Here is a 27677-nt window from a genome sequence, read left to right as displayed (position 1 = left end):
TATCAAAAACATGTGTATATGGCAGCATAATGCATTTTATGTTAAGTATTAAACTCACCAAGCTGCTGCAGTTGCCCACCAACCAACGCTCAAGATATCTGCAATGGTGGGCTGAAAAATTATTAGAGTTAGTTAAGTAATTATTAGAGTTAATATTTACTGCAGACAGCATTTATGCGATATGCGTTTTTGGCAGTATTGATGATGAAATAATTAAACATGATATGGAATATACATGTAGAGGAAAAACAAAGTTGCAACAGGTCTGAACATGTTGCTTTGATTATGGTTAGCATGCGAGGGCCTTGTTTTGGTGAATCAGTGCAGCGTCCTTTCACTGTAGTCTGTGCTGTGTTGAGTCATCCAGGAGTTCAAACTAACCGTGCTGAAGGCATTGCTCAGTGTTCACCAGGCCTTTGATCACTCACATCTTCATCTTTCATCTCACTTCGGTGACTAGAACGTGTTGTACACATGTACTACAAGTCGGTAAATTACGTGGTTACAGCTGTCAATTAGTGCTGGGAAATAGAGACCTGTGAACTACAACTGTTTTTCTTTCTATTGCAGCCATCCGCTTATGGCCCTAACACTCAGCACATGTTCAATGCTTTTTGTATGTCTTCAGTATCATTACCACTGGATGTCTGCAGCCAATTTTTCATAATTTCAGAGTTGTGCGTTTTGGAAGTGATGAAAAACAGCACATGTTACAAAATCACTTGTGTGCTAGCTCAGTGCGCAGGACCACCTAATCCTGTTACTGTTACAGATCTCCCTGTTGCTTTCACCATCCCCTGAGCTTCTTATCTGCTCACTCTAGATTTATAGTTCTCTTGAGGGAGACCTTATTTCTGAATTTGAGTGATGTAGCAATTGCCTCTACATGGCTATATGAGTCAGACTGTGTCCCTGACCTAGTATTTATATGAATCAATATCTTAAAGTTTCAGTATGGTGGTGTGATAGGTCGTCTCTGGCTTATGTAACTCACCACATAGACGGAGCGCAGACCTGCAGCAGCTTTGCTCTCCTTCACTGGGTCACACAGAGACTGATAGTCGAAGGTCTTCTTAGAGGTGAACAACGATGAGTTCACAAGGCTCACCATCAGGATGGGATCAATAACACCAAAGAATTTTCCAATCTAAAACACAAACAGCAAACCAAAGAAATCTATGTATAATGATAACATCTTTATTAAATTTCATGAAAATGTAAGTTCTGCAAAGCCGTTTTGAGCATAAACACACAAAGATCTCAGGCTCACAGGGAAATGATTCATAATACAGCAGAAGAATATAATTTTGCATTCAACTGACATGTCTAAAGGGGCAGTTATAGTTTGGTTATAGTTTGATTATAGTTTGTTTGGAAGGTTTAAAACACACCCAGTAAACCAGAACCAACCAAAGCCAGGGCTGATTGACAGTATAGTCTATTGGGGAGCCTTAAATAATAACTGGGGAGGGGAATGTTTATCTGGTGATTATGGTGCGACAGGGAGTGTTGAAGTACTTGTCTGTCCAAAGGGAGGGTGTGAGATATGAGGTAAACAGTGGCACTCATCAGGTGTGTGAGCTGCAGATACGTGTCCACACTTGTGAGTAGAGGAAGTGTAATGCACCCCTTTCCTTCCACTTAGAAAGGTCACTGCTAACAACCCATCCTCTTCAGTCTGACGGCCAAAGGATATATAAATCTTCCAATCTATAAGGTAAAGAGAGACTGCACTCCATTCCCTGTGCAATAACACAAATAATGAATTAACAGTCACAGGCCCGGCTGCAGACTCCCTGAGGACTTCAGAGAAAGAAAAGAATGGGCTGCAGAGAGAAGACATAAATATAAAGAGTAAGCGAGAAGCTTGTAGCAAAGCAGAAACTTTGCTCCTGTAGGAAATATGATTGAGGGCACACTGCCTTCTCCAAACACGGCCTCAGGTCCCTGGGTTTTAGTGCTGCTGCCAAACTTCAGAGGGACTGATTTATCCAGCACACACCCAGCTCTGATTAGGAAGGAGCCGCAGCATGAAAAAACATTTACTCAGACACCAGCGGGGGCCCAACTCAGCGTTTAACATGGGGCAACGGGGAAATAGTGAACACTTACTGTATGTCAAACAGGGGGTTCCTGATACAATTATACCACCACTGAAACATAATAGCTCCAGCAAATCACTGCCTAAGACATGTGTGACAGTTTGATTTGCATTTAATACTGATTACAAGATATTGTCCAGCTATATGGAAATAAAAATTTGAATTTACCAAATTCCTTGAGGATTAAGTTTTCTGGCTCCCCTTAGACTACCAAGATTAAATTTCATAATGTTTCTTTAATGAGCTACAGATCACTGACAAAGATATACTCAGTGTTGTTGGCATGTTACATAGCTACAGGGAATTTGTGAAAATAATACTTGCCTGATCAATATATATGTCTCTGTTGGACATCACCAGGAATCCGCCATCATCAAGAATGATGCAGTCCACGTACTGCAACACAATAGCATTGCATTATTGCTGTCCAAACTGTTTGGATTGGAAACAATAAACAGTCCATATTTTACCTCATCATTTCTTTGGCAGCCACAAATCTCATCATTGCACTAAAAGGCAACGTAAAAGTAATTAGATAAATAATGAATAACCAGATTAAGACACTAAAGTAAAAGTACTCACATTCAGTCTCTGTGTAGTGTTAATGAAACTGGACATCCAGGTACTGATGTCCAACTTCACTCCGACCACTGCGATCAAACAGAGAGAGCAGACATCCTAGATCATAGCCAACCCCTGAGTCAACTTTACTCTTTGAACTCTCCGAATGCTAGCTTGGCGCGACATCACAGGCCAGTAGACAATGTGATCTGTGGTTAGTATGCATTTGTTTGTGTGCATATGTCAGAGGGAGAGCGAGAAACAGACAAAAGGCTTCTCTGACTGCAAAGGCCAAGTCCCTGGTGTGTGTCAGGTGCAAGTTTAATAAGGTTAAAGCCTCAGGGTAGCGAATGATGATGACAACATGACAAAACAAATGTGATTAGTGAGAGAAAGTCGCTGGTTTATTTGAATGGCCTTACCAGCAGGTTTGACCGTGATGTTTTTAAGGGTAAGGTCCACTGCTCTGCTCACAAGAATAGAATCATCACTTGCTATATGGAAAACATAGATATACTGCATTAATATACAAAATGTAAGTAGTTGTAAGAAAATATACTGTAATAAATGCCTTACAGTTCTCTCGGTCAATGTAAGGTGTTGGAGTAAAAATATACAGATCATTGTCCAGACTTCTCTTGTAGAAACTTGACTCGTACGTCTCTGCATCCTCTTTCCAGTTAAGGCCAGCACTGTCAAACACATTATAAAATTACTGATATAAACTTAACAGAGGAGCATACAATCTAAGAAAGCAATCAATGAAAAATGTACTTTTTTGGATAGACTCGTGTGATGCCTCCATCAGTGGCCACAAATCTGGCAGTCACACCATTCCTAACCGACAACAGATACAGTAAGTATTGAATTTAGACAGTGTACAGGACATTTAGTTCCATATTTAAACTGTGGTGCACAGTAAAGGCTTGCTACTCACGGCATCTCAGTCTTTCTCCAAACTTTTATTAGATCAGAGGTGATGCCGGCATCCAAAAGCAGTCGGTTCACAAGTTCAACATTACCTAAGCAGAAATATTAACAATTAAAACACGATAAGGATTCATACTCAGGTTCACCCTTTTAACCCATTATAAATAGTTGTACGTGGTAGGTTAGGCTGGGTGTAAAAAATGATTTTCCAAGACGTCTGACACGACCACATGACTAACATAACAGGTGATAAAAGGCGCTGGTCCGTTCCTTTGCAGCGCGCAGCCACTTTGAACTCTCCCAAAACTTGCTCCAGTCCATTAACATCCAGGCTCGTTGATCCCTCCACCACCTTCTCCGATCTTTATAACACACCACACACATCAGAGAGAACAGCTGCTCTAACGCTTTATTCCCCACCACACCACCTACCCAGCACCCGCCGTGGTTTTCATTAAGATATCTTTATTGAAGGCAGCCCACAAATTCCTAATGTACTTATAACTTCTGCAGTGGCTTAACCGAGTAAAAAGTGTAACAATACTTGAGCCCCCAAATAGCCCACATGGGCCTAACGTAACCACTCCATTTGTTCTCACTGTGGACTCCATTAAACTGGCAGCTAATCATGGCAAAAATAATATTTGAGTTTGTGGTTTTATAGGCTGGTTAAATGTGCGAAGAGTATAATGAACAAACCAAAACTCTATAAATACAGTATAATTCTTGTTTTCCATTAGGCCTTTCCTTTCAGAGTTTGCCTTAGGAAATTGTTTTCCTTCTTGTGCCAAACAAATAGTTGGATTTTTACACATAATGTTCGTTCTCCGCCTATTATCTGAGCTCAAGAAAGACCAAAAGTCTGTTATAAAATACTTTACTGTACTCATTACAATAATAATAAAAGAGAAACACTATTGCATAGATTACAGTCTTGATATCTTGAACATCTCATTATGTGAACTGCGGCATGAACAAACTAGCGCCCTCTTGTGGCTGGATTAATTATAATATTAGACGAAAAATAAGTAAATTATCAAGGGTGTAAAGAATTTAATTTGTCTCAATATTGTATTCAAATGAAACGCATTGTTAAAGGTATAATACCTGGGTCAAATGTTAAAAGGAAGGCCCAATGGTCCTCGATTGGTGTTTTATTGCTCCACTCATACTCTTTGCCTGACGTGTCCTGCTCTTTCTCACAAACACACAGTAATTGGATGAGGTCGAGCAGCTATAGGCAGAGTGTGGAAGGCATATTAGGCGTGAATACTGTGTGAGTGTGTGTGTCACATCTAAGCACATGTGCACTCAGCCGTGTGATGGTCAGACTTTAAACGCTATAGCATCAAATGTTAAGAACACAGGATTTCCATATAATAAAGCCTTGCTTGGTCATGCACACCAAAACCATCCAACCAGACCTATATTTCACTGCAACAAGTCACCCATGGGAATAATTTGCCCGTTGTCCAGTAAAAAATGTAACATTCAAATTCCAACAAAGACTTGGCTTGTCTTAGTAAGGCTACATATCTCAGTAACATTGCATATTTTTCCATGTTTCTCTCAAGAACTCAAAACATGTTCTCCGCACTTGTATGTGACACCAAGTAGTGTTCCATCTGTTTTTAAAATCAAGAGTTAAACTTGTGTAAAGACATCAACTAAAGATGTCAAAAAGTATGAAAAATGGAGAGCATAATAGAACATTTTAGATTGTACTTCCTTTAGCTAATTATCTTCTAACAAAAAATGGTTAAAAGTTAAATTTAATGAATTAAAGTGACTTACACATAGGATTGTTTGGCGTCTTCGTATCAATGTAACTGTTGAACTCCATCAGGAACTCTGTATTATTGCTGTCCTTGTCTGGGGTCTTCAAGTCCTTGCAGTACTCTCTGTGGAGAAATAAATAATTATAAATGCTGCATAATTTGTTGTAGAACATCAGCCAAAACCTTGTACTTACCTTGGTGCAATAAATGTGTAGCCATATTCATCAAACTTGTCGGCAAGAAGGCTTTCAGAAACTGGTATAAAACATTGGAATACTGTCAAGTTAATATTAAAAAGCAAACAAAAGGGTTTATTGTAATATTACATAAAACATATACATAATTTTAATAAACTATTGAAGTTTTAAAGAAAATTAAAAAATCAACTACTTTAGGCATTTAAATTGTATCTCTATGCATATATTCATTCTAAAGTTATCTGTAGTGTCAGTCAGAAACCAGTCAATTTAGAATAAAAGGCATACTGTGGTATAGGTCAAATACAGTATGCTGTATTGAGGTCTGACACAGCTCAAGAACAAGAGGAATGAGATGAAAGTAAAGAAAAAATACTTGCCCTCTTTCCCTGGAGTGGAAAATAATCCCAGCAGAGAGAGAGAGTGGGTGAGAGAGGGTCATCCCAGGGGAGGTGAAGACAAGAGGGGAGAGAAAGGCAGAAGAGACAGGGTGTAACCACAGGGTTTAAAGGTGGCACAATATTTTATTCACAGAACGAGTCCTGAATAGAAATATTGCTCCCAGTCAAACGGTTTAAGGCCTTTGGATGCACATGAAGACAGCACTGATGGGGGCACAAAAACAAGCCTGTTATGTGGTCTGGGCTAAGTCATCATTTAGACGTGATTTTAGCATTTTTATTAAAATTCCTTTTGTGACAAAGTAAATCCATGGACTTAATCAACTTCAGTCATGTATTTGCATTATAGTGTCATGTGCACATCTGATCAAACTATGAAATATTAACCACAGACCAGCTCTGCATAAACCAAACATTGCTCTGACATTGCACCAGGCACGTTATGTTGACAATTATATTACAGTGTACTACAGTTTCAACTCAGATGACGACACGGGCTACCCCTTGTCCTCTTTGGTGGCCATGAATGTGATGTAATTGTAGCCATGTGCTTTTCTTTACTTACGAAGTGCTTACAAATCTAACCAAGTGTGGTAGTTATCACAAACAGATAGCAATTGCTCATAAAAGCTTGGTTAAGTAAAGAAAGTTGTTTTATACAAGCTAATAAAAATATGTGTTGGAAAAATTACATGCAAACAAATAAAATGTGCATGCTGTACATGCTAAATCCATTATAGCCAAAAGGAGGTGAAGACATCGGGAAAGGAGAAGGGGAGACCAAAAAGAAAGAAAAGGGGTTTCCAATATTTTATTCAGATTTGAATAAGAATATTGCAACGTTTCTAATCTAAAACATATACACATGCAACAACTACATTTACTGTAACTATATTAAATATAACTGAGCAGCAACACTTGGTGAGTTAAATATTTTTTATGACATATGGTTTTCAGTCTCTGTTTTAGTTGATATTCTATTGTGAGCATTTGAGTTCTGTAATAAGACTATTAATGTCATGAATTATTACATACTAAGTAGTGTACATGAAGGGGACTAACAAACTAACAGACAGACAGGGCAACAGGGTCTAATCAAGTATGGCTCCATCTTCACTGCAGTCAGCACACTATAAAACAGTCCTTTGAGTAACACTATGAGTCAGTGACATCTTTTACAAGCGAGAACAGACCCAGCACAAAGAAACATGAAAGCATAATGGGGCCATATTGAAGTTTTGTTTCAATGCATAATATCTCACAGTGTCACATATAGACACACAACTACATTTATGAAACAGGAGACCCAAGCCACTCGTCCTGCTGTCTGGTAACAAGGCTTTGAACGTCACCACAACTGAGCGGAGATTAAGTCAATTTGAATGTATATGTGCTAATAGTTGATATAAACCATAAGAACTGTATTTCTCAAACTTGTACAGAGTAAGTATGGGACTGCTGGAGTACATTAGCAGTCATTTTCCAGTCAGAACTATTTGTCTACTGTCTGTGTAAATGAAACACAAATGTTACAGAGCAGAGACAAGAATCAAGGCTAGACTTACATTTGGCCTGGGTGATGGTGTCTCCAATTTTAGCTCGGATGTAGTGCTTACTGTACTCAGGGAGAACCAAGGCTAGGCTGAACAAACACACATGCAAAAAATGTAATTGTATATTTTGTCCAAACATATTCACATCAATATTAATAAGTTGATAGAGTTACCTATAATCTGTCGACTTCACTGGAGCGTATGTGTATGTCCTCTTCCCAATGTCCATGTAGCGCTTTGAAGATACACAGAATACAGTGATGAATACATGCAGGTTGTATAAAACTCATATAGATATAAAATTACCTCGTCTTGGGATTTAACAAAAGTAATCATTGTGTATTTCCCTTTCTGACCATCAATCATGTTTCTTCTCATCTGTAAAGTAAACATGTTTACATAAATACACAATTTCAGACATGTTAAAAATTCTATGTTTCTATATTTCTTTGCAAACCTCCACTTTGACTTCATTCTCCATCTCAGCATCCAGGAAATCCAAAGTTACAGGTTCATCAAACTTGGCAGTCTGCATGGAAATACACCTAATTAGCTGTGCATTACTCTCTATTATTGCAAATTATATATTATTGTTTTCAATCATTCTGGTTTATGCAGAGTGAGTCACAACAAAACCGATCATTGCGTCTATAAATAATGACAACAGAAGATAAATAATGACGCACCAGAGGCTGGAGATTCGGGTGAAGCAGCACATAGCCGTTTGGGTCGATAGCAAAGTAATATCCGTTTGGTCCAAACTAGACAGAGGAAAAGGGTGTGGAGTTTTATATATGACTGAGGAAGATAATTACGCACGTGTAAAAATAAAATACAATACAGAGACACATTAAAAACTCATAGTTAATGAAAAGGCAAGTTAATCCTGAAGTCCTGAAGGCCTGATCTGATGTGGATCAGATTAACAGCAATTAAAGGTGCGTTGTGTTCACACTTGCCCTGGTTTGAGCTCAGTTCATTTCTGAGAAAAATTTGGTTTGTGGTGTGTGTGCAAGTGTGAATGCTTAGCCATGGTTTTGTCTTCATTTTGTTTGTACTTAAATGGTGGCCCAGTGAATTACAAATACATGCACCTTATCTAAAATGCTTATGTAAATGTATTCTCTTACAGTAAACCGAGGAGTAAGGCGTTTTATGTCCTCCAAGGAAACATCAACAGCCACGACTCCAAGGATGAGCTGGTTTTGTGATTTCTGAAAACAAACACAAGAGAGACCCGTGTCAGAGGAAGATAACCTTCTTTCTGCGAGACCGACTTCAGATCTCTGTTGTTCTTTCTGGATGAGGCAAGTCCCTCGGCGTATTCTGAATGACTTCAAGGAAATGGACAACATTTGAAATCTGGACAGTCTCATTCCCAAAAGCTTTACATGCTGCCATGACTCACAGACAAGGCATTTCCACTCTCACTTCAGTCACAGCTGAAGTAACCCCCAACTCCTTCGAGGTTGACATGAAAACTCATCTTGAACTACTTAGCTACCGGATCATTTGTCTTTGTGATTTACAGGTTTGATCGCTTTTATGATTTTTGCGTGGACATCCTAGTTCCTCTTCCTGTTGGTGCACATGGGAGGTTTTGGATATAATGGACAGCCAAAACAAAACAGAGAGAAAGTAAAAAAAAATGGGATGGTAATTAAATATTCACGTTGAAAGTTTATTTGTTTGTCTGGTTAAAATTATGGTGCGTTGCAAAACTGCTGCCTTGCAATTCGAATGTGTCGCATCAGCTGCACAGTAAATTTTGTCAAGAAAGGATTAATGCAATGGACAGATACATACAGACATTTAACGCCACAAAGGCAAACTCAAAGGCTAAAGAAGTAATCGAGGTTAAGTGAAGAAACATATGGGTACGTCCCTCTGTGTACCTTTGAGCCGGTGTTGGTCTTGTTGAAAACAGGCATGGTCCCAGTGATGACAAGGCCAAGCTCCTATAACATAACACCAACACATTTTATATTGCTGAGTGGATACAGATAAAAATTAAGGAGAAAAGCATTAATTTAAAGGTGTACTATGTAACTTGTCAGCTCCTTTTTCCCCATTTAGATGTTATTAGATTGTACATAGCATTAAACTGATCTATCTCTCTGGAGACAAACAGATGATGCCACAGGGCAAGTTATATGTCAGATCTGTCGAGAGGTAGCCCCATTCACTGTACAAATACATGTTTTAAAGGTATTTTAAGAATAAGATACTTGTAAGTAATGACTTTAATGCCATACTGTGGAAAATTCCAGACAAAGCAATAGTATCTCAATGGGGACAAGTAAGTCAGTGATTAAAAGCGCACCTTTAAATGGCTTTTTAAATATATAATTTTCACAAACAGCAGAGATATTGCTGTTGTGGATCAAGTTGATCAGTGATGAAAGCTGACAGAGTGTTATCTCCAAAACTAATGGACTGAACTTGACATAGAGCCCCAGACAGCTTTCTCACTCACATAGTCGCCTGAGTGCAGATAAGAGTGTAAACATGACAAAAACAGCTACTTGAAGTATTTTTCAAAATTGTGTTTATCTTTAAATGTGCAATATTTCACGATGAGCTGCTAAAACCATTAGGCACAAAAAAAAAAAACATTTATAAATCATCCATACAACATACCAGTGCATCCAGGTAGACATTGGTCCATTGAACCTGCTTGGCCCTTCTGTCAGCTTTAACCATGGGTCTACCCAAAACATCCAGGTATTCCTTCAAAAAGAAACATGTGTATATTGGTAAGACTTCAACCACAAGAGGGAGCAGTTTACAAACATTTCAAAGGACAGCCTAGTACACTGGAGCAGTGTAGAAAGTGCATTCTTACTTGGGTGTTGAGTCTGATTGCACCTATTGAGGGAATTTCATAGTAGTACCCTGGAAGAAAGCAAATTATACATTTTTGGTAGAGAAATACTAAAGACACTGTAGGTGATAAAGTTAGAATAATGTATCTCTAAAATTTAATTCATTATTTTATATTTAATGGATTCCAAGAAGTGTTGAAGTACAATGATGGGGATCCACAATAGGCGTTAACCTAAAATGGCTACAACTCAACTTACTCAGCTGATACATCATTTACTATAAGGTTTAAACATGTAAAGGGTAAAATGATTATTTGAATATAGGCTGATTATCTAATTATCATTTATCATCTCATAAATGGTTGTTTACATATGGCAGATAGGGCTGGGAAATTAATCTAATTGATCTGATTAATTTGGGCTTTAATAATCGAGATTTATAAAAACAGCAAAATCATGAAATTAAGGATTATTATTAAATAACTTTACTCATGACTTTCTTACTTGCATAGCAGTAAGAGTTACAATTGTGATTGTAATGTGCAATTACAATTAGACATCTATAAAAAAGGTAGTTTAAAGCAGTTCTGAATATCTTAAACAACAGCACATGATAAGAATAAAAATGCAATGAGCTGTTTAAAAGAACAATGTTTAAAAGAACAATTACTGTTTTGACTTCTATTAAAGTTGATTAATTAAGTAATTGTCCAGTGTGTGCGAACAAAATAAAAAAAATATATATGTTATATATATATATATATATATATATATATATATATATATATATATATATATATATATATACACACACACACACACTTTTTTTTCTTTTTTTTTTTTGCCCATATGCCCAGCCCTAAGGGGAGACATATTGTACCTTTATTAGCACAAGCCATCCACTGGATAGGTCCTTTGTCATAGTTATGTTGGCCAACTGAAAATGTAAAAATGCGGACCTGAAGAGATTTAAAAAAAAATATTGAAAAATGTATATATAAATAATAAATGTAATAAGTGAGCAAATTTTTACCGCTTGTTTGGGGTTATACTTCTCAAAAATCTCTTCAGCCCGCTCCTCGCCTCCATCAGTAAAAAGCATGATTATCTTGTTACAGTGGGCTCTTGAAATGTTCATCTACAGAAAAAAAGTGAATGAAAAGAGAGAAATGTGAAAATAGCCTAAAAGCAAGACTAGCATGGGGAAAATAGGTAAAATAAAGCATTTTGGACATATATGTAATTTCAAAAACAACCAGCAGAGGTCACTTTTATCTCACTTTTTACTGTTCAGTCTTTATGATTCTGATTTCACTACTTAGTTAACTTCATAATTATATGCATGAATTGAGTTCAACTCAGTTACCCTCAAAAACAATTCAGATTCAATATTTTTGAGAATGAGCTAGTAGAGAAAAAACAGTGCTTGGTTTAACAGACTGAGAGTGATGCCAACCTCATGTCCACAAATGCACCAACACTCCCACGTCCTCATATTACAAAACAAAAGTCTGTGACACCTGTACCTGAGAGAGCTGTTGGAAGGCCAGTTCAAATCCACCTTTGTAGTTGGTGATGCCCTTTGCTGTGATGGACTGTACCGCGTCTTTCAGGATCCGCTTGTTGCGCACGTTGGCTTGAACCAGGTTGGAGAAACACGCTGCATCCTGGGCTTTCTCATTGAACTGGAGGAACAGGGAACCAGGGTAAAGGGAAGAGAACAGGGAAGGCACTAGCACATATTTCTGTTAAATATGTGTTTTTCCCTTTGTAGTAATGCAAACTAATTTATATGTAAACTATTTACAGATGGGTCTACAGAAATATTAAATCTTTGCAAAACAAAAACAAATATAAATCTAAGTTATCTACAATGCACAAACCAAAGGGAGCTTTTGGACACAAGGAAAACAGTAAAAGGATAGTAGGGTATAAAAGGAGATAATATAGTTAGTTGCAACATAGAGAGGCATAGTGTGTATACAAATATATTGAAGAATAAATAAATGAACTAATGGAAATGACAGATGGGTTTTCAACCAGATATTCAATTTCTCTAGACACACACAGAAGAGATACAGCTCATTAATTGCTAGCATCTGTTAGAGTCTTGCCTATACCTCACTTTGTCTCTCCTGTAGGAGGAGAGAAAGTACCCAGTTTTTTATCTGTGCATAGTATTATATTAAATACATCTGTTATTATCAGGGCACCACCATATGGCCGTTGTACCCAAACTGTGTCAAAAGAAAGGCCAACTTGAACTTAATGCCTGCTTCCAAACAGGCCACCCTGGATGAACCACGAAGTGCAACAACTGATCTGAGCAAGGAAAAGTACCTTTAGTTCTGGAGACCAGGAGGCGTACAGCACAGCCAGGGCTGCTCTGAGAAGAATCATCAATACTGACAAACAACAACACAAGAGGCGTATTGAGGCCAGGTTTGACACTGCCGCAAACCCAAGGCAGTTTTGGGAGGACATCAGGGCCATCACGGACTATAAGAGGAAATCACCATCTCCCTGCGCTGACTGTCCCACCTTAGCTGAGGATCTAAACCTCTTTCATGCCCTATTTGACAGGGAGAACACCAACACTGTCCTGCTTCCTCTCTCCTCTACTGACTCCGGACCAGACGGAGTAGTGGGTGCTAAAAGACTGTGCAGCAGAGCTGTCGGACGTCTTCGTTGTCCACATCATGGGTCCCAGCCTGCTTCAAAGCCGCCACAATAGTCCCTGTCCCTAAACAGGCCAATGTCACATGTCTAAACCACTACACACCTCTGACACTCACCTCCATCTCTGCCAAATGCCTGGAGAGACTAGTCATCAAACACATCAAAGCTGCAATACCATCATCCCCTCGACCCATACTAGCTGGCATACAAGGAGAGCAGCTCAACAGAGAAAGCCATTGCCATTGTGCTCCACAGTACTGGAGTACCTGGAGCACCTGGAGCACCTGGAGCACCTGGAGCACCTGGAGCAAGAACACCTATGCACGGCTCTTCTTTATGGACTGCTTATCAGCTTTCAACACCGTCTGTACAAGCTCTGGTCCAAACTACACTATCTTGGACTAAACACCACAGTGCACAATTGGACTTTTAACAAGCCATACACATCCCCTCCACCCTTTTTATCAACACTGGGACCCCCCAAGGGTGTGTGCCATTTTAGCATCTTACATTATTGGCCCATTAGGCATATGAGCTTTAGTGTAAGCGTTAACAGTTTTTCAGTACTAAACAGTACAGCGCCACACGTACTGCACATTAATTTACAGTTTTATTTACAATAAACACCAATTAGGACTACTCATTGTTTTTTAAACTTTTGTTTAGTAATTTTGTGCCTATTACCATTGATGATCGTTCTATATTTACAGCTACATTTTCAAACTGAATAATCCAAGTCTAAGTAAAAAAATAGGTTGGCAACCTTTTCATTGACAATGCCCTCTGATGTAAAAAAGTCAAAAGGACATGACATCTATTTACATGGTAAAATATTTCCTGCTGCTATTCCTAAAATCACAAGTGCACAGTGCAAGCAGTAACACTTACATAGACCACATTGACATAGTCGTCGTCTGAGAGTGTCTCCAACATCCTGCTGACAGACTGTCGGATCAGCTTCAGAGTGAGACCAGACACGCTGCCACTCCTGAAATTCAAAACAAAATTCATACAATTGCAAACAGAGATGCATTTTAATGTCAAATTAATTTTGAAAGTTGATTGTAATAAATGTGCACAGAAAGTGCTGCTAAGTGAAGCTAGTGCAAACTAGAAAAATCTGACCCTAGGTTTAGGTGTCAATTTGTCACTTACGCATCCACCAGAATGAGCATGTCTTTTGGTGAGGCTGCTCCTTGAATGTACCTAGGGTACAAAAGTACAAAAGTTTTAAAAAATGACTGAAGAAGTAATATGCTACAATCACACAAAGTCTGCTTAACAACAATTCAACTATATTCAATCATATTCTGAAGATTCAGATCAGCCTCATCATTGTTAAGCATGTGCACATTTTAATTATTTATATAAGAACATATCAAGGCTTTTTATATTTATCAGTTCTCTTTTCCATTTCTTTAATAAACAAACAGCTGTACTTCTTTGTTCTGGGCAAGAGAGCTTTGTAGCTTGCAGGGCTTTTGAGGTAGTGAAATTTAATAACGCGGGTAAAGGACCAGTGCTGGCTGTGAGCCAGATGTTAATCAGTTTTAGGAGACTACTGAAGTCTTTGTATTGCACACTTTGATCTGTACGGCCTGATCACAGTGTACTGAAGTGTCTGGATCCAGTCCTATATTTAAATGTATTATATGTATATTAGTGCACTTAATGTACTATGGCTTACAGAAGTATAACTAAACCAATACAGTGGTTAATTGACAATAGCTTGTCAAATTGATTTTCAGTCAAACTATGCTACTCAATACAACTTAATAATGTCACAGTATTTACCAAACAATAAAATATAACTCACCACGGACGCCGGCGTACATCATAAAGGTCAATTTTTGTGGCTGCATTGCCTAAGTCAATCCAAGGAGATGCTGCAATGTGTTTGAAGAGGACATGTGAAAATGTATACAGTATATTGTATGCCAAACATCTATCCAGCATAAATACAGTACTACTTATTACTACAGCAAATTATGCTTCTTACCTGGAAAATATCGCAGTAATCCAGTGGCTGAGCCAAACACCTGCCAGAGCAGGGACGGGTCCTCCTCTTTGTTTTTTCTAAAAACGTCCTCTAAACCTTGAGTCCAGTTCAGCTCATTTAAAATGATGGTTGCTGAAGAACACATACAGACAATTTAATGAAGAGTTTCTTTGGTCAGAATACAATGTTCTTTGTGGGAGTTACAGAACTGACAAAAACAAAATGTTATATGGACATGAGTATGTCTTAAGGCGATATTACAGTAAAAAAAAAAGATCAACTAACTTCCACATCCCTCTTGTTTACTGGCATCTACAGCCCTGGACTGTGAGCTAAAGGAAACATATGGGCAGGCTTACAATGGCTCTCAGTGGAATTGTAGAGCAAAGCTTGTCCCAATGATAAGTGGTGACAATTTGCTCAGCTCTGATCCCTCTTCTCCCTGAGGATGCCCTTTAATGGATTATTCTCACTAGTTTCAATGACATTAGTAACAGGAAGTCAAGGTAACGGGGCATTATGGCAAATGTTTCTATTCTGTACACACAGACATTAAAAAAAAATGTTTTGCCACAGATTGAGTGGTTTTGTGGGGTGTCTTTATAATGAAGACAAGCCAATTAAAAGATGTATAATACAAATATCCATGCCCACCCATACTGTTTGGACACACACACGTACACATTCATATTTTTTTTTATTGCTAAAACTGTAGGAAGACAGCTTTAGCAATAAAAAATGTGCATGCTGATGGGTGACCTCAAGGAGACAAAGGCACTAACAGTATTGAATAGTATAGATTAGGAATATTGATACAAATCTCAATCATCTGATTAGTGCTTTCTGGGAAGGCATCCAACCCATGACCAGGACAGAGGTGACAGAGGAAGAAAGGACTCCATAGTCTTGGTAAGGGGTGAAGCAAGGATACCTTTTTGGCAGACAACACTGTAAACTTAACAGGACATGGCTCAAGTGGCGCAAGAATAAAAAAAAAAAAAAAGTTCTTGCAAACTTTGCCACAGGGAGCGTAAGTTCAGCATTGGTGCGGGGTGTCAGGGTATTTGAGCACTTCACTGTGTGTGTCTGTCTCACACTGACAGGTGCCACACAGGGTAGATGCAAACGGCCATCAGACCAGCCTCGGATCTACTGCCAAGGCCAACACTCTCTCTCCTCTCATCTCCACTCCATGCAGCCATGCCAATCTGCGTAATGAGCTCGGAGACACGCACACAGCCCTCACATCCATATTCAGTCCGGTAGGTGCATGTGGAAAGGCACACACGCCCACTCTGACAGCCTGTTTTTCCTTACAAACATGAAGCCATTTATACACTCACTTTCTTTTAATCATTAAATGTTTGTTTTAAAAAAATATTGTATTTCTTTTATTCTTTTAGTATTTGGGTATTTTTAACAATCCAAGACAGCAGCATTAAAATGGTAAAGTGCTGCTTTTGATTTGTGATTATTATTAATGATTCATCCATTTCTTGTTCCAATAAAGCCATAAATAGTAAATACATTCAAAGAGTGAGTGTGATCGCCCACATTAGATCTCCTGGGAAAATACTGTGACAATCAGTGGGCTGAATGAGGAGGCAGATAACGCATTTGTCTCAACCTACTTTACCATTAATTCACTTATAAATCACCGAGCTTAGTGAAAGGAAAGACAACTAAAATATGAGGTAGGAACATTCAAATCATCCCTAAAAAAAAAAAATCCAAGGACAGTGTATGAGAACAAGAAGTGTTGTCGTGAGAATCCACTTCAATTAAAGCGGAGGAGGTGGATGACACATCTCTCCTTGAGCATCAGTAAAAGCTACAAGGACGCCAGCCTTGTCTAGACAAAGTCCCCTAATCAAGTTACCAGCGCTTTCCCTCCACACAACATGATGGAGTATTAGGGTGTGGCCAATAGTGTAGCCTTCCTATCCACACACACAGGGGTAGATAGACATCACTATGGCAACTCGGACAGTCAAATTGGCAGTCTGTCTTCAAGACAGAGAAAAGGCAATATCGCTGCTTAGGTTAAGTGAAGAAAGGACAACATCCTAGTTGTTTTGAAGGCTGCCTACTGGTGGAACTTAGGGTGTTGTTAAAGTGTATTATTTTTTGATACCTATATCAAGTCTATTTTCATATTCTAGTATTGAATGCTCATACAGCATAGTCCTATATATAATCCAAGTTAAAGAAATCTTGCATCTACTCATAGCTATGTGTTTCATTAATGTAATGGAATATGCTTTGTGTAAGATTTAGGGACCTTGGGGTTGTAAGGTGGGGGCCTGGGCTCTCCTCTGGGACGGAGGTGCATCTCCAAAAACACAGACCTTGGTTATTCAAAGTTGTTGTTTGGACCCCTGCTTTAGATAAGTGGAATAAATTCCAAAAACATGACTTTTGATACCAAGAGAGGTGATTTGATTCCTCATGTTCCTCTGATAAAACCCAATAACTTAACCTTCTTAGATCAGTGTCCATTGCAGGGATATACCTGACTAACTATATGTAGACTGTGTACCATTTTCTTTGCACGCAATAAATCGTAAGGTTTTTGTGTACTCTGTTTTGCCTCTCCCTAGCGCAATATTCAATGAGCCGAGATTGAGAGAGGTACCTTTAATGCGCTCATCTTACTTATTCACACAAGTGCCAACCAGGAAGAGAGAGACCAGACCGTCTGGGTAAGTCCTCTGGCATTCTGACCAGATTCTGGCCAGATTCTGGCCAGACTTCTGGACTCTGGCAGTCCTCTGTTGCACAGACAACACTCTTTAAAGTGAGACGAGGTACATACACAGGGGCCCTTAGAAAATGTTCAGATAAGAGGACTGATTCAGTGTTGATACTCCATCAGGAAAGTAGCCTTGTTTCAGACGCCAAAATTAGTTACCCAAGAGGCAAACAACTTGGGGGGTTTATAGTTATGTGCGCGTGACACAAGTTTTGGCAACACCTTAACTATTCTTAAACCCAGTAAACACAAACGCATCACAGTGGCCACCCACACCCTCATTCTAGACAGTATCCAGTGGATAAACAATCACTTTTTCTTATCTGGGTTGTTATTCAGGGAGATAACCTCTATTACTCTCACATGAGAATTGTCGCCCTTGCCCATTGAAGTAATTTTTGTTTGCATCGTGTATTTGTATGTCTCAAAATCTAACATTTTAATATTGGAAGTAAGATAATAAGTATAATAGCAATTATACTTATTACTTGTATACCATGTATTTATGGCATATATATGACATCAAATAAGCCCATACTCTGATTTCATAATGTATGCACTAATTTTATATATGCTAACTTTTGTTTTTCCTCCATGCATTCGGAAACATTTTTACTGATATGTAAAGTCGGCCTGATGACTCACATAAGAAACACCTCAGCCCCTCCTCCTCCAGCTCACATCATTATAACTGCTGCAGCCCGTAAAAATAACTGAGTGCATTTGGCCATTTGGCAATGACAAAAATGTCTGCACAATCAGACGCCTCAGAGGCCTGTCATTCTGCACATTTATAGTCCAACCTATGCAAAGGGACTCACTGTTACGGTACAGATATCATGCAACAACTGCATTTGGGAAAGCCACACACATTAGTCAGATCTTATATAATACTTATTATGTCTTGCTTATTATGTCTAGCTGAGGCTTCAGAAAAAGTCTCACACCGAATGATTTGTAATAAGTACATTACCATTAGTTAAACATAAAATATTCAATTTTTTGTGTGTTTTGTTTCTAAGCTGACTGTTGAATGAGAGGTAAACCCAAATTCTAGATGTGTCCTCTCTTTGCATTCCCCTTGAGCAATAATATGTACTTCAATAAGATACTTATGACCCAAAGGCTATGAGCAAGTGTCCTTCTACATGCCTAATGGGCCTATTCAAATTAAGACCAGCTTGCCTCAATCAGCCTGGTACAATTACTACATTGCTAATATTGTCTATATAATTATCTTATTATTAACTTATTAACTAAATAATTTCAAATTAATTCCCATTCATAACAAAAAGTCAAATGAATAGACAGTATGTAAGACAGTGACAATGTGTGCACATGTCCTACTGTCCAGGATAGGAGGGACTGAAGCAGCTGGTGGTCAGTGAGAGGGGCGTAGAGGGGGAGCTGGACTATGGGCTAAAAATAGACCCCAGTGGCCCAGCTTGGGTGTGGAGCTGTTCTTGTGTATAGGCTGTGCCAGGAGGCTAAGCAGCAGCGCATCATGTGACTATACTGTACTCGACATAGTGTTGACAGGGACAAAGGCAGGAGACAAGGCAGGGGTTACTTCTACAAGTGTTGAACAACCTGCAAGGTGTCTGCAGAGCGTATCTATGTGTTAACTTACATCCTTCATATATGTCCGTCGGGATATGCACCGCTGTGGTGTTGTAGGAGACCAGGCGCTTAAAATCAGGGTCAATATGGAAGTCATCAGGGACATAACGGTTCTTCATGTCTGTCTGATTGAGCTACAAATGGATAAAGACAGAAGCTTTCATGGGGAAATAAATACATGAATTTCAGTTTATACATAATTATGAAGTGAACTATAAATGTAGAGATGTACATTATTGGAGTGAGCGTTTGACTGTTTGTGCCAGTCAAACTGCGAGTGACATAAGTGTGTTGTGGGAGTGTGATTTGTTCCCTCTGAGACAGTGTTGAGAATCAGAGGCTGATCCTGTATCAACAGAGCACCAATATGACGTCTATGGCTGCTTTATGGATTGGTTAGATTGGTTGCCATAGGGAATCTGTCGCATGGTATTTCTTACATCAGAGCAGCCAGTTGCATTACTTAGATGGGGGTGAAGTGTTTTATTCAGGGACACAAGAATATGTGCTCAGGCAGGATGTGAACTGGTGTCCCTCTGGTTACTATTGCTGCACTCACAAACACTGAATGACTAAAGCAATGCAACACTGACCTTCTTCACATGCAGAACAAAATATAATTGTAAACTGCAAAATCAGTGAGAAACCATAGGAGCATGATCACAAAGTAATTTAATAATTGAATACTTACATCGTCTTTGGCATTGTAGTAAACAATATCGTCACCCTGTAACAGAAACACCCACTGTTATTACGGCCATCTGTGCTGCTTGTATGCATTAATTTGAATAAAAAAAAACAAACAAACAAACAAACATGTGGTTTAGTTTATCAAGATCCCCATTAGCTACCGAAATATCAATAGTTATTATTCCTGGGGCCTTCTAAAATTCATTACATACATTTTATTGTATATTACACAAATTACACACATGCACAGACATACACACACACACGCACGCACACACACCCATATCCCCCCCCCCCCCCCCCACACACACACACACACACAATAATATTAATCTTTGTGGCAGAGATGGAAGAGACCTACAATCTGAATTTCCCCTTGGGGATAAATAAAGTCTTTTTGATTTGATTGATTTTGATAAGACATGTATAAGAGAGGGAGAAAAAAAAAGAAAATTCAAAACTCATTCTAATTCATAAATCAAAATTAAAAGGGATTACATAAAGAAATACATCATTAAATAATACACTATAATAAATGAATACATTAAATAAACAGTCACTAGTCATTGCCTTAAAAAAACTGCTTTAAGTTATAGTTTTGGCTTATGACAACAGTTGAGTGAAATACTGCTCCTGTTTTTACTAGCACTTACAGATACTTAAAAACTGGAACGTTACAAAGGGTAATTCTGCATCTGCCTACCACCTCTATAACTGCAAACCAGCAGGAAATCAACAGCGATCTTCCTTTGTTATTGTTACACCGTTTAGTCAGACAGAAGTTACATCACTGCAGATGATCAGACTGAGCAAGTGCCAAGTAGTACCATCTGCTAACTGTCTTGTTTTTAAACTCCACACTAAAGTGGATAATGAGAGCACCTAAGGTAGTAACACTCACCATTCAATTCAAGCATAAATGACAATATTATGATGCCAGGAATTAAATTACAACCGAAAGCAACATGCCCCACATGAAGAGTGAGCAAATGCTAACGTAATTAATTTTTACACAAAAAAAGAAAAAAAAAAGCTTAATGATCAAAGTCATCAGAGCTTCACGTCCTCTGAGAAACGAGCCCGATAGTACTGGCCTAGTTGTTTAAGGTGATTGGTTCTGTACATGGTACATGTACTGTTCCTGCATACACCTGATCTACATCCAATTCCCATTTTGTTCTACTAAAAAAAACCTGAAAAAAACTAAAACTGTTTAAACACTTTTTGTTTATATAACTGAGACAAGCAATTACATATTTGTATAGCAAAGCATTTATTGTACATTAGTGGGTTAATTTAACAACTTTAATGAATAGCTCATAATATACATAATACAGGTTTTTAATTAATAACATAAATAAATGTCATCTTGGTACATACAATGGCTTTCTCAAGCTAATAGTAACAAAATCAATTCCACATACTGTATGTCTCCTATTACTACTGCTGTTTGGGATGGTTCCAAGCTGTTGCTAATGTGCGTAAATGGACAAAATGGGGCATCCCGCTGGGATGTAACTTTATAGTTCACATCCAATGCAACACCTATATTGTATTAAAAGGCACTGGTGATTTCAGACAGTTTTTGTTTGTTTTTTTTAACATTGCTACTTTTACAACACTAAGGGTGTTTTTCTAAACTAGATGGAAAGGTACATAGCCTTGTGTTGTATGGCAAATGTATAAACCAAATGTTATTAACTCACCTCTGTTTCAAGACTCCATTTGTGATCCATCTGAAGCCTTTCTGCTTGTTTCACCAATTTCTGTAAACAGAAAAATGATCAATACAGAATTCATCAAAAATCATTTACACATTTCCTTTGGGAAACACTGTCCAAGTGAAACCCTCATAACTGTTACAGTGTACTAAAATTAGAGCCTCTTTTTCTGTCTTTCTTTAGATCTAGTCCTAATGACTTTGTTAATGGACTTATAATGGGTCCGACTTTTAATCTCTACCTGATCCAAAAACACACTGTACTATTAATTTCCCATGGGAAATATCAAACCCAACAGTTTCTACTCATCAGTGTGACACGGGGGGCTACCAGTCACTTAGAGGAAGATGTGGTGTACCCAAGAACAAAATTAATTTATGAAATGAGAGGAGATACATGCCTAAGGAAAGAAAGGAAATATTAATACATTTTACTATGTATCTTAACAAGTCAATGAATGAAAACCCCATCGATTTGTGAAAGATATTATACTAATTTTATGGAATGAGTCACTCCTGTGTGCACTGCCAACATGAACCTAAGGCACAATCAATCAATATGCTCAACACACTGTTAAAGGAATAAGGGAAACGTTGGCATTAGACTGCCTGCATTGTCATCATATTCAATTAAATTCACCTGTTTCCCATCTTTGCACTTCATTCTCATCTTGCTACCATATCTCTTTATTTCAGGTTTATGTAAAGAATGTTCTTATCTTGAATCATATGAGTGAGATTAAAATGACTTTACTTAATGATGATGTTGGATATTTCTATTTTTAAATACAAAAGTAAGACAAACTTTCAATAACTGCACTTAGTCAAATACATTTCCTCCAAAATCTAAACCTGTAGACCTCTTGATTAAAGATCATATGCTCTTATCTAACATTTACTCTTGTAAGCGTCATGTGGACATATAATGTTTAATGTAATCATTAAAACATACCTGGAGTTGTGTTTTGTTTCATTCACACATGTTTGTGTAACCCTTTATCAATATGTCTACATCTCCAAAGCTGAAAATTCAAAATGTTCCACCTAGTGATGTCATGAAGCAGTAGTTTTCAAGTTAACAGCTACCTTAAGTTCAGTAGAGTTTGGCAATTCCAGGTCTGAAATAATCAAAATTTTTCTGGTGAAAGTGTATGAAGATTATTTCTTATATTACCACAGGAGATCACAAGGTGGAACAAAGTGATTTCATCTGACAGAACTCAGAAATACGCAGGATGCGTGAATTAAACATGTGCGAATAAAACAAAACAAAGCTCCACATGCATTTTTAGTGAGGAAACAACATTATAACTGAGAAAAGAGTGTAATATCGGTCCCATGATGACCATCGACAATGTGAAATGTTTGATCCTAATTTGACTAAAATATGATAAATTGCACAGACCAAACCAACACCAATTACACACTTTTTAAATCTGCAGATAAAAGTGAATGCTGGTCCATTCAGTGGGCTGTGCTCACAGCTGTTTGATGTTAAGTCAGCTGAGCTGCATTATAAAAACATCTGTCCTTTCACCAACAAAAACATTTGTTTTGGGGAAGTGTACTAAAAACATGATTTTCATTTTGTTACACATTCTCTTAGCTAGTTAAAAAATAAGCGTTTAAGATTTGTCCTTCATATAACACAGGGCTACCTGAGGGTACAAAGACTTATGAAAAAGGAACAAGTTTGATGTAAGTAATGAGTGTAACAAGTATGACTCACAACTTAAATGAACTGCAGTAATAGCTGCACACTACCATATGTGAGCACAGTGAAGAGGTACTGAGTAGACAATGGAGGTGATGGTCTGATACAGCCTGTGTAGTACTAGACCAGGGGTCGGCAACCCGCAGCTCCGGAGCTGCATGTGGCTTTATCCTTATACTGTGGCTCCCTGTGGCTTGAGAAAATAAATTATTAAAGTATTTAATTGAAGTGTATTTTATTTGTATTGGTTCTTTTGTTATATTGTAGTTTGAATGGGAAGATTATTGATCTTAAAATATTCAATTAAAATAACATTTTATTATTTTTTTAATGCTCAGAATAAGTATTACACTCGCGAAACTATGTTAAAAACAAAAAACGATCACATCTCATATATATATATATATATATATATATATATATATATATATATATATATATATATACACACATACGTATGTATGTAAGTGTTATCTTCATTTTAGATGTCAAAAAGTATTTGCTTTGTTTTGGGGGGGTTTTCTGCGGAAACTGGGTCCAAATGGCTCTTTGGGTATTAAAGGTTGCCAACGCCTGTACTAGACTATAGTAGTGAGTCTGTGTAGTACTATACTCAGATATAGAGACTCTGTAGTAAATATGTAGTTAACTGCGAATGAAAAGGTATATTATATAGGGGACACTGCTTAATAAGGTCAAATAAACTGAAACTATTAAAGGAGTAAAACATTAAGTATCATCCAAAATGAGAAAATATCACAGATACGCATGTGTAACATAGGCCTCTAGCTTGTTGTTCTGACACACATTCTGGAGAGCACATGAAGCCCGCCCAGCACACACACTAATGCACACCTGCCATCTGACTGATGTGTGAGGAGGAGTGGGGGAGCACAGGAAGCTCCAGCATCTGCTGTTGTGACTGGCAACACTTTAGTCAGATCTATCCTCAGCCTCCAGGGACCCAGGAGGAGAGGGAAGACCATCTCATACATGCCTATCAGGACAGAAACATAACATTTAAGTCAAACTCTGTCAAGAGAGAATTCTAAACACCAGACTTCTTTGTAATTTTAAAAGTCATTTATTCAGCTATGAACTGAAGAACTAAGAACTCATGTTTCCTGCAGCAAATTATTCCACCCATGCATGCAATCTGTGTCATTTGGCAGCTAAGATTGTCCAAATGGCAACAATTTGCATGTCATCATTTTCTTACATCCTACAGGATCTTTGTTGTAATTAGACTTTATGTGTCTTGTTGCTTTTAAGGGGTCTTTAAAACTATCTGCCACTTTTAAGAATTCAATTTTCTTTGTAGTGGGTTGAGTCTACCTGTCATGCACTCCTCAGAGCATGACAAGAGCTTGAACACTAAGAGAGTTGGGTTGCGAAAAGTGACGTTTGAGATGTAAGCTGCATTAAACAAACATTCCTTCAGTACAATAAACCAACCCCTCATGTCACAGTTCATTGTGTTGCTTTTAAAGGTCCATTTTATGTAACTTTTCTGGTGAAGGGTCCACCACCTGCTTATGTCAAAGAGAAGATATTGCTGGGAAGTTTATTAGGAATTGAACCCGAATGTGTGTGGGGGGGGGACAGGTCAGTGACTCATACGCCTCGAACCCATGCGAGAGCCCTATTGTATTTGTAAAAAGAGGAAAATGGCAAAACTCAAGCATTAAATAATAGCATACAGACAAGTAACTAGTTAATTTGCATCAAAAGCACTTCAAACTTGGCCAAAAGATACAAAAACCATGTGCAATAAAAGGTTACTGCAATTAGATCTTAAATAGCACATTGGATGTGGTCATGCTGATTTTTCAACAAAATGCCAATTTTAACCTCAGTGATGCCCTCAAGAAAAATAAAATACATTAGGAGATAGGAAGGGGTGGAGCCTATGTTTTAATTGTAGACACATAAAAGATACATAGAGAGTTTCAAGATAAAGAATATTATAGTGCTGCCTTAAACCACACAGGGCATGGGCCATACTGGTTCAAACTTAAAGCGTCCAAAATCTAGCCCTCATACTTTAACAAACTTGTCCTAGGGGTTTTCTCCAACGGACCCCAAATTGAGGCACCATCCTCAGGACATATCTGGGATAAAAAGTTGTTCAAAGAGTTTACATAAGTCTCAGGGTGTGCTCATAAGAAGCTCTTACTGAAATCATTTTCAAATCATAAAAATCCATGTAACTTTTCAAACATTGTAAATTACACTTATATATTTATTTAATGGCACTCCAGCGCCCCCTGCAAAGTTAACATGGGACAGAAACATTTATCTACAATGTCAAACCAGAAATATTGAATCACGTCACGTCAGAGTTGGCAGCCCTCCTATTCAAGTGTGACCATCATGGTTACAAGGGTTACAAGGGCCCTTTATTTCTACTTGCAGTTTAACTTTATTTAGCTTTATTTCAATGACATGTATATACTATTAAGAAATACCCTGAAAAGCATGCGGTCTAGTGTGAGTTATCCTGTCTCTCCACAGATCTAACCGGTAACTGCTTGTCTTGTTTAATGCCATACTGTGGAACATTCTAGGCAAAGCATTACACCAAGTTGCATAGTGCACCTTTGAGGAAACTAACCAAATGAGAGCCACTAACATTAATCCATTTATATTGTATGTTATATGTGTGTACATTGTAGGAGTGAGTCGGTCTGTTCTCAAATGCTTGTTCGCAAGTCTTTGGTTTCCTCTGTGTATCAAAACTTTAATATAGAAGACAGACATAATAAACAGCTTTCTGTTTATTAGCTGGTATGATAAACCAGGCAGCTTCAGGAAGTGACTCATCACAAAGAGAAGCCTTTTAAAATGATTACAGGTCATTTGTGAAGATAGAAGAAAGGTGTGTGTGGGCTGCTGTGCTATGTTGTCTGTGGTCTTCACGATACAGACCACCTAAGCCATGTGTTACCATTGGCTGTGAGCCTTTAAATATGAGTGACAGCAGTATTTTATGGCTCATTTGGTAAATGAAATGCACAGTTTGATTATTGACCAATGCAGTGATGAATGAGCACAGATTTTTGGCATGTGGCAGCAAAATATGTTGTTAGCTCAGCAAAAGAAATTATGTAAATTATTTCACCACTTTGGCAGCCTGACATAATATAAATCTAAACAGTTTAAAAAAAAATAAAAAACAAAAACTAATCGATGGTAACTGAGTTTATAGTAGCATTATATCATATAAAAAATGTGGAAAATGTTCAAGATGTTCCTTACACAAGTATATTTGCTAGTAAATACTTAATACCAACACCATAATTTCACTTACTCTCAATCACTCCCTCAGATGTAATTATTTTATTTGCTTATTTTTGTAATCTATCCTTTAAAAATAACAGATTTTACTTGCATTATTATTATTATTGCATTATTTAATGTTTTGTCCATCCATTGAAGTTCAAATTCAAACTTCGAATCATTATGTCCAGATGGTTAAGTTAGTTTCCCCAAATACTTTTTTTTTACTATTCGCTGAGTAATTTCTTGAATGAAATTATTTTATTAAATTGTGTTATTTTTGAAGTATGGTAGTTGCATTTCTGGCCACTCTGCAGGTTGGATTCTGTAAATTGGTATCTGCACTCTGTCATCCATTGAGTTATTCTTATTCTGATCAGATAACATTTTACAGTGAGGGCCATTAAATTTAATTCATAGAGATGGAGGAACCCGCTCTTGTTTTAGTAAAAGCAGGAGTGTGTGAGTGGTCTGTAATGAGCTGTTGAGAGTGCGAGCCGCTGTGATTAGGGCTTCAACAGTAAAGTCTAATGAGTCACAGCATGTCACTGACTGTCGCTTTAATAACACAGTTCCACACACTAGAGATCACTGACTCCATGGTAATTATACTCCCCACATAAGCACAAATAGGAGCTCAGGGTAAGCTCACATATTTAATTATCACGACTTTCTTCCAAAGGTAATACATTAATAGACTATAATATTACATGACATTTTAAGTGGAGAAATTAACAATATAAATGTATTATTTGGGGATTTTCAGGACTCTGTTTATGATGCTCATGTTGCTAAGCAATTGTGGTGTCATGGAAACTCATCGCATCTGTGGACCAGCTCTTTAGTGAAAGTAACAGCCGAGACAACCAACAGTTGA

At 37.9% G+C, this 27677-nt stretch overlaps 1 protein-coding gene across 1 annotated transcript in view; it reads right to left on the bottom strand.

The window, feature by feature from the left end:
• cacna2d1a (calcium channel, voltage-dependent, alpha 2/delta subunit 1a) overlaps positions 1-27677 on the bottom strand; it is a 54196-nt gene that overhangs the window by 6814 nt on the left and 19705 nt on the right. The window contains exons 4-33 of the mRNA XM_055231906.1: positions 21794-21853; positions 20089-20124; positions 19408-19531; positions 15026-15157; positions 14843-14912; positions 14182-14232; positions 13915-14014; positions 11874-12032; positions 11381-11485; positions 11228-11306; positions 10368-10417; positions 10163-10252; positions 9418-9480; positions 8653-8736; positions 8209-8283; positions 7980-8051; positions 7829-7900; positions 7696-7757; positions 7529-7611; positions 5566-5629; positions 5388-5494; positions 3601-3685; positions 3438-3500; positions 3240-3355; positions 3086-3157; positions 2685-2752; positions 2573-2611; positions 2427-2498; positions 995-1147; positions 59-111 (exon numbers count right to left, since the gene is read on the bottom strand). Coding sequence (XP_055087881.1) covers positions 59-111; positions 995-1147; positions 2427-2498; positions 2573-2611; positions 2685-2752; positions 3086-3157; positions 3240-3355; positions 3438-3500; positions 3601-3685; positions 5388-5494; positions 5566-5629; positions 7529-7611; positions 7696-7757; positions 7829-7900; positions 7980-8051; positions 8209-8283; positions 8653-8736; positions 9418-9480; positions 10163-10252; positions 10368-10417; positions 11228-11306; positions 11381-11485; positions 11874-12032; positions 13915-14014; positions 14182-14232; positions 14843-14912; positions 15026-15157; positions 19408-19531; positions 20089-20124; positions 21794-21853 — 2459 coding nt within the window. The remainder of the gene's footprint in view (positions 1-58; positions 112-994; positions 1148-2426; positions 2499-2572; positions 2612-2684; positions 2753-3085; positions 3158-3239; positions 3356-3437; positions 3501-3600; positions 3686-5387; positions 5495-5565; positions 5630-7528; positions 7612-7695; positions 7758-7828; positions 7901-7979; positions 8052-8208; positions 8284-8652; positions 8737-9417; positions 9481-10162; positions 10253-10367; positions 10418-11227; positions 11307-11380; positions 11486-11873; positions 12033-13914; positions 14015-14181; positions 14233-14842; positions 14913-15025; positions 15158-19407; positions 19532-20088; positions 20125-21793; positions 21854-27677) is intronic.

The sequence above is a fragment of the Periophthalmus magnuspinnatus genome, chromosome 23 (assembly GCF_009829125.3).
Source record: "Periophthalmus magnuspinnatus isolate fPerMag1 chromosome 23, fPerMag1.2.pri, whole genome shotgun sequence".
Lineage (NCBI taxonomy): Eukaryota > Metazoa > Chordata > Actinopteri > Gobiiformes > Gobiidae > Periophthalmus > Periophthalmus magnuspinnatus.
The sequence above is the reverse complement of the archived record's forward strand: the minus strand, read 5'-3'. Positions and strand labels throughout refer to the sequence as shown.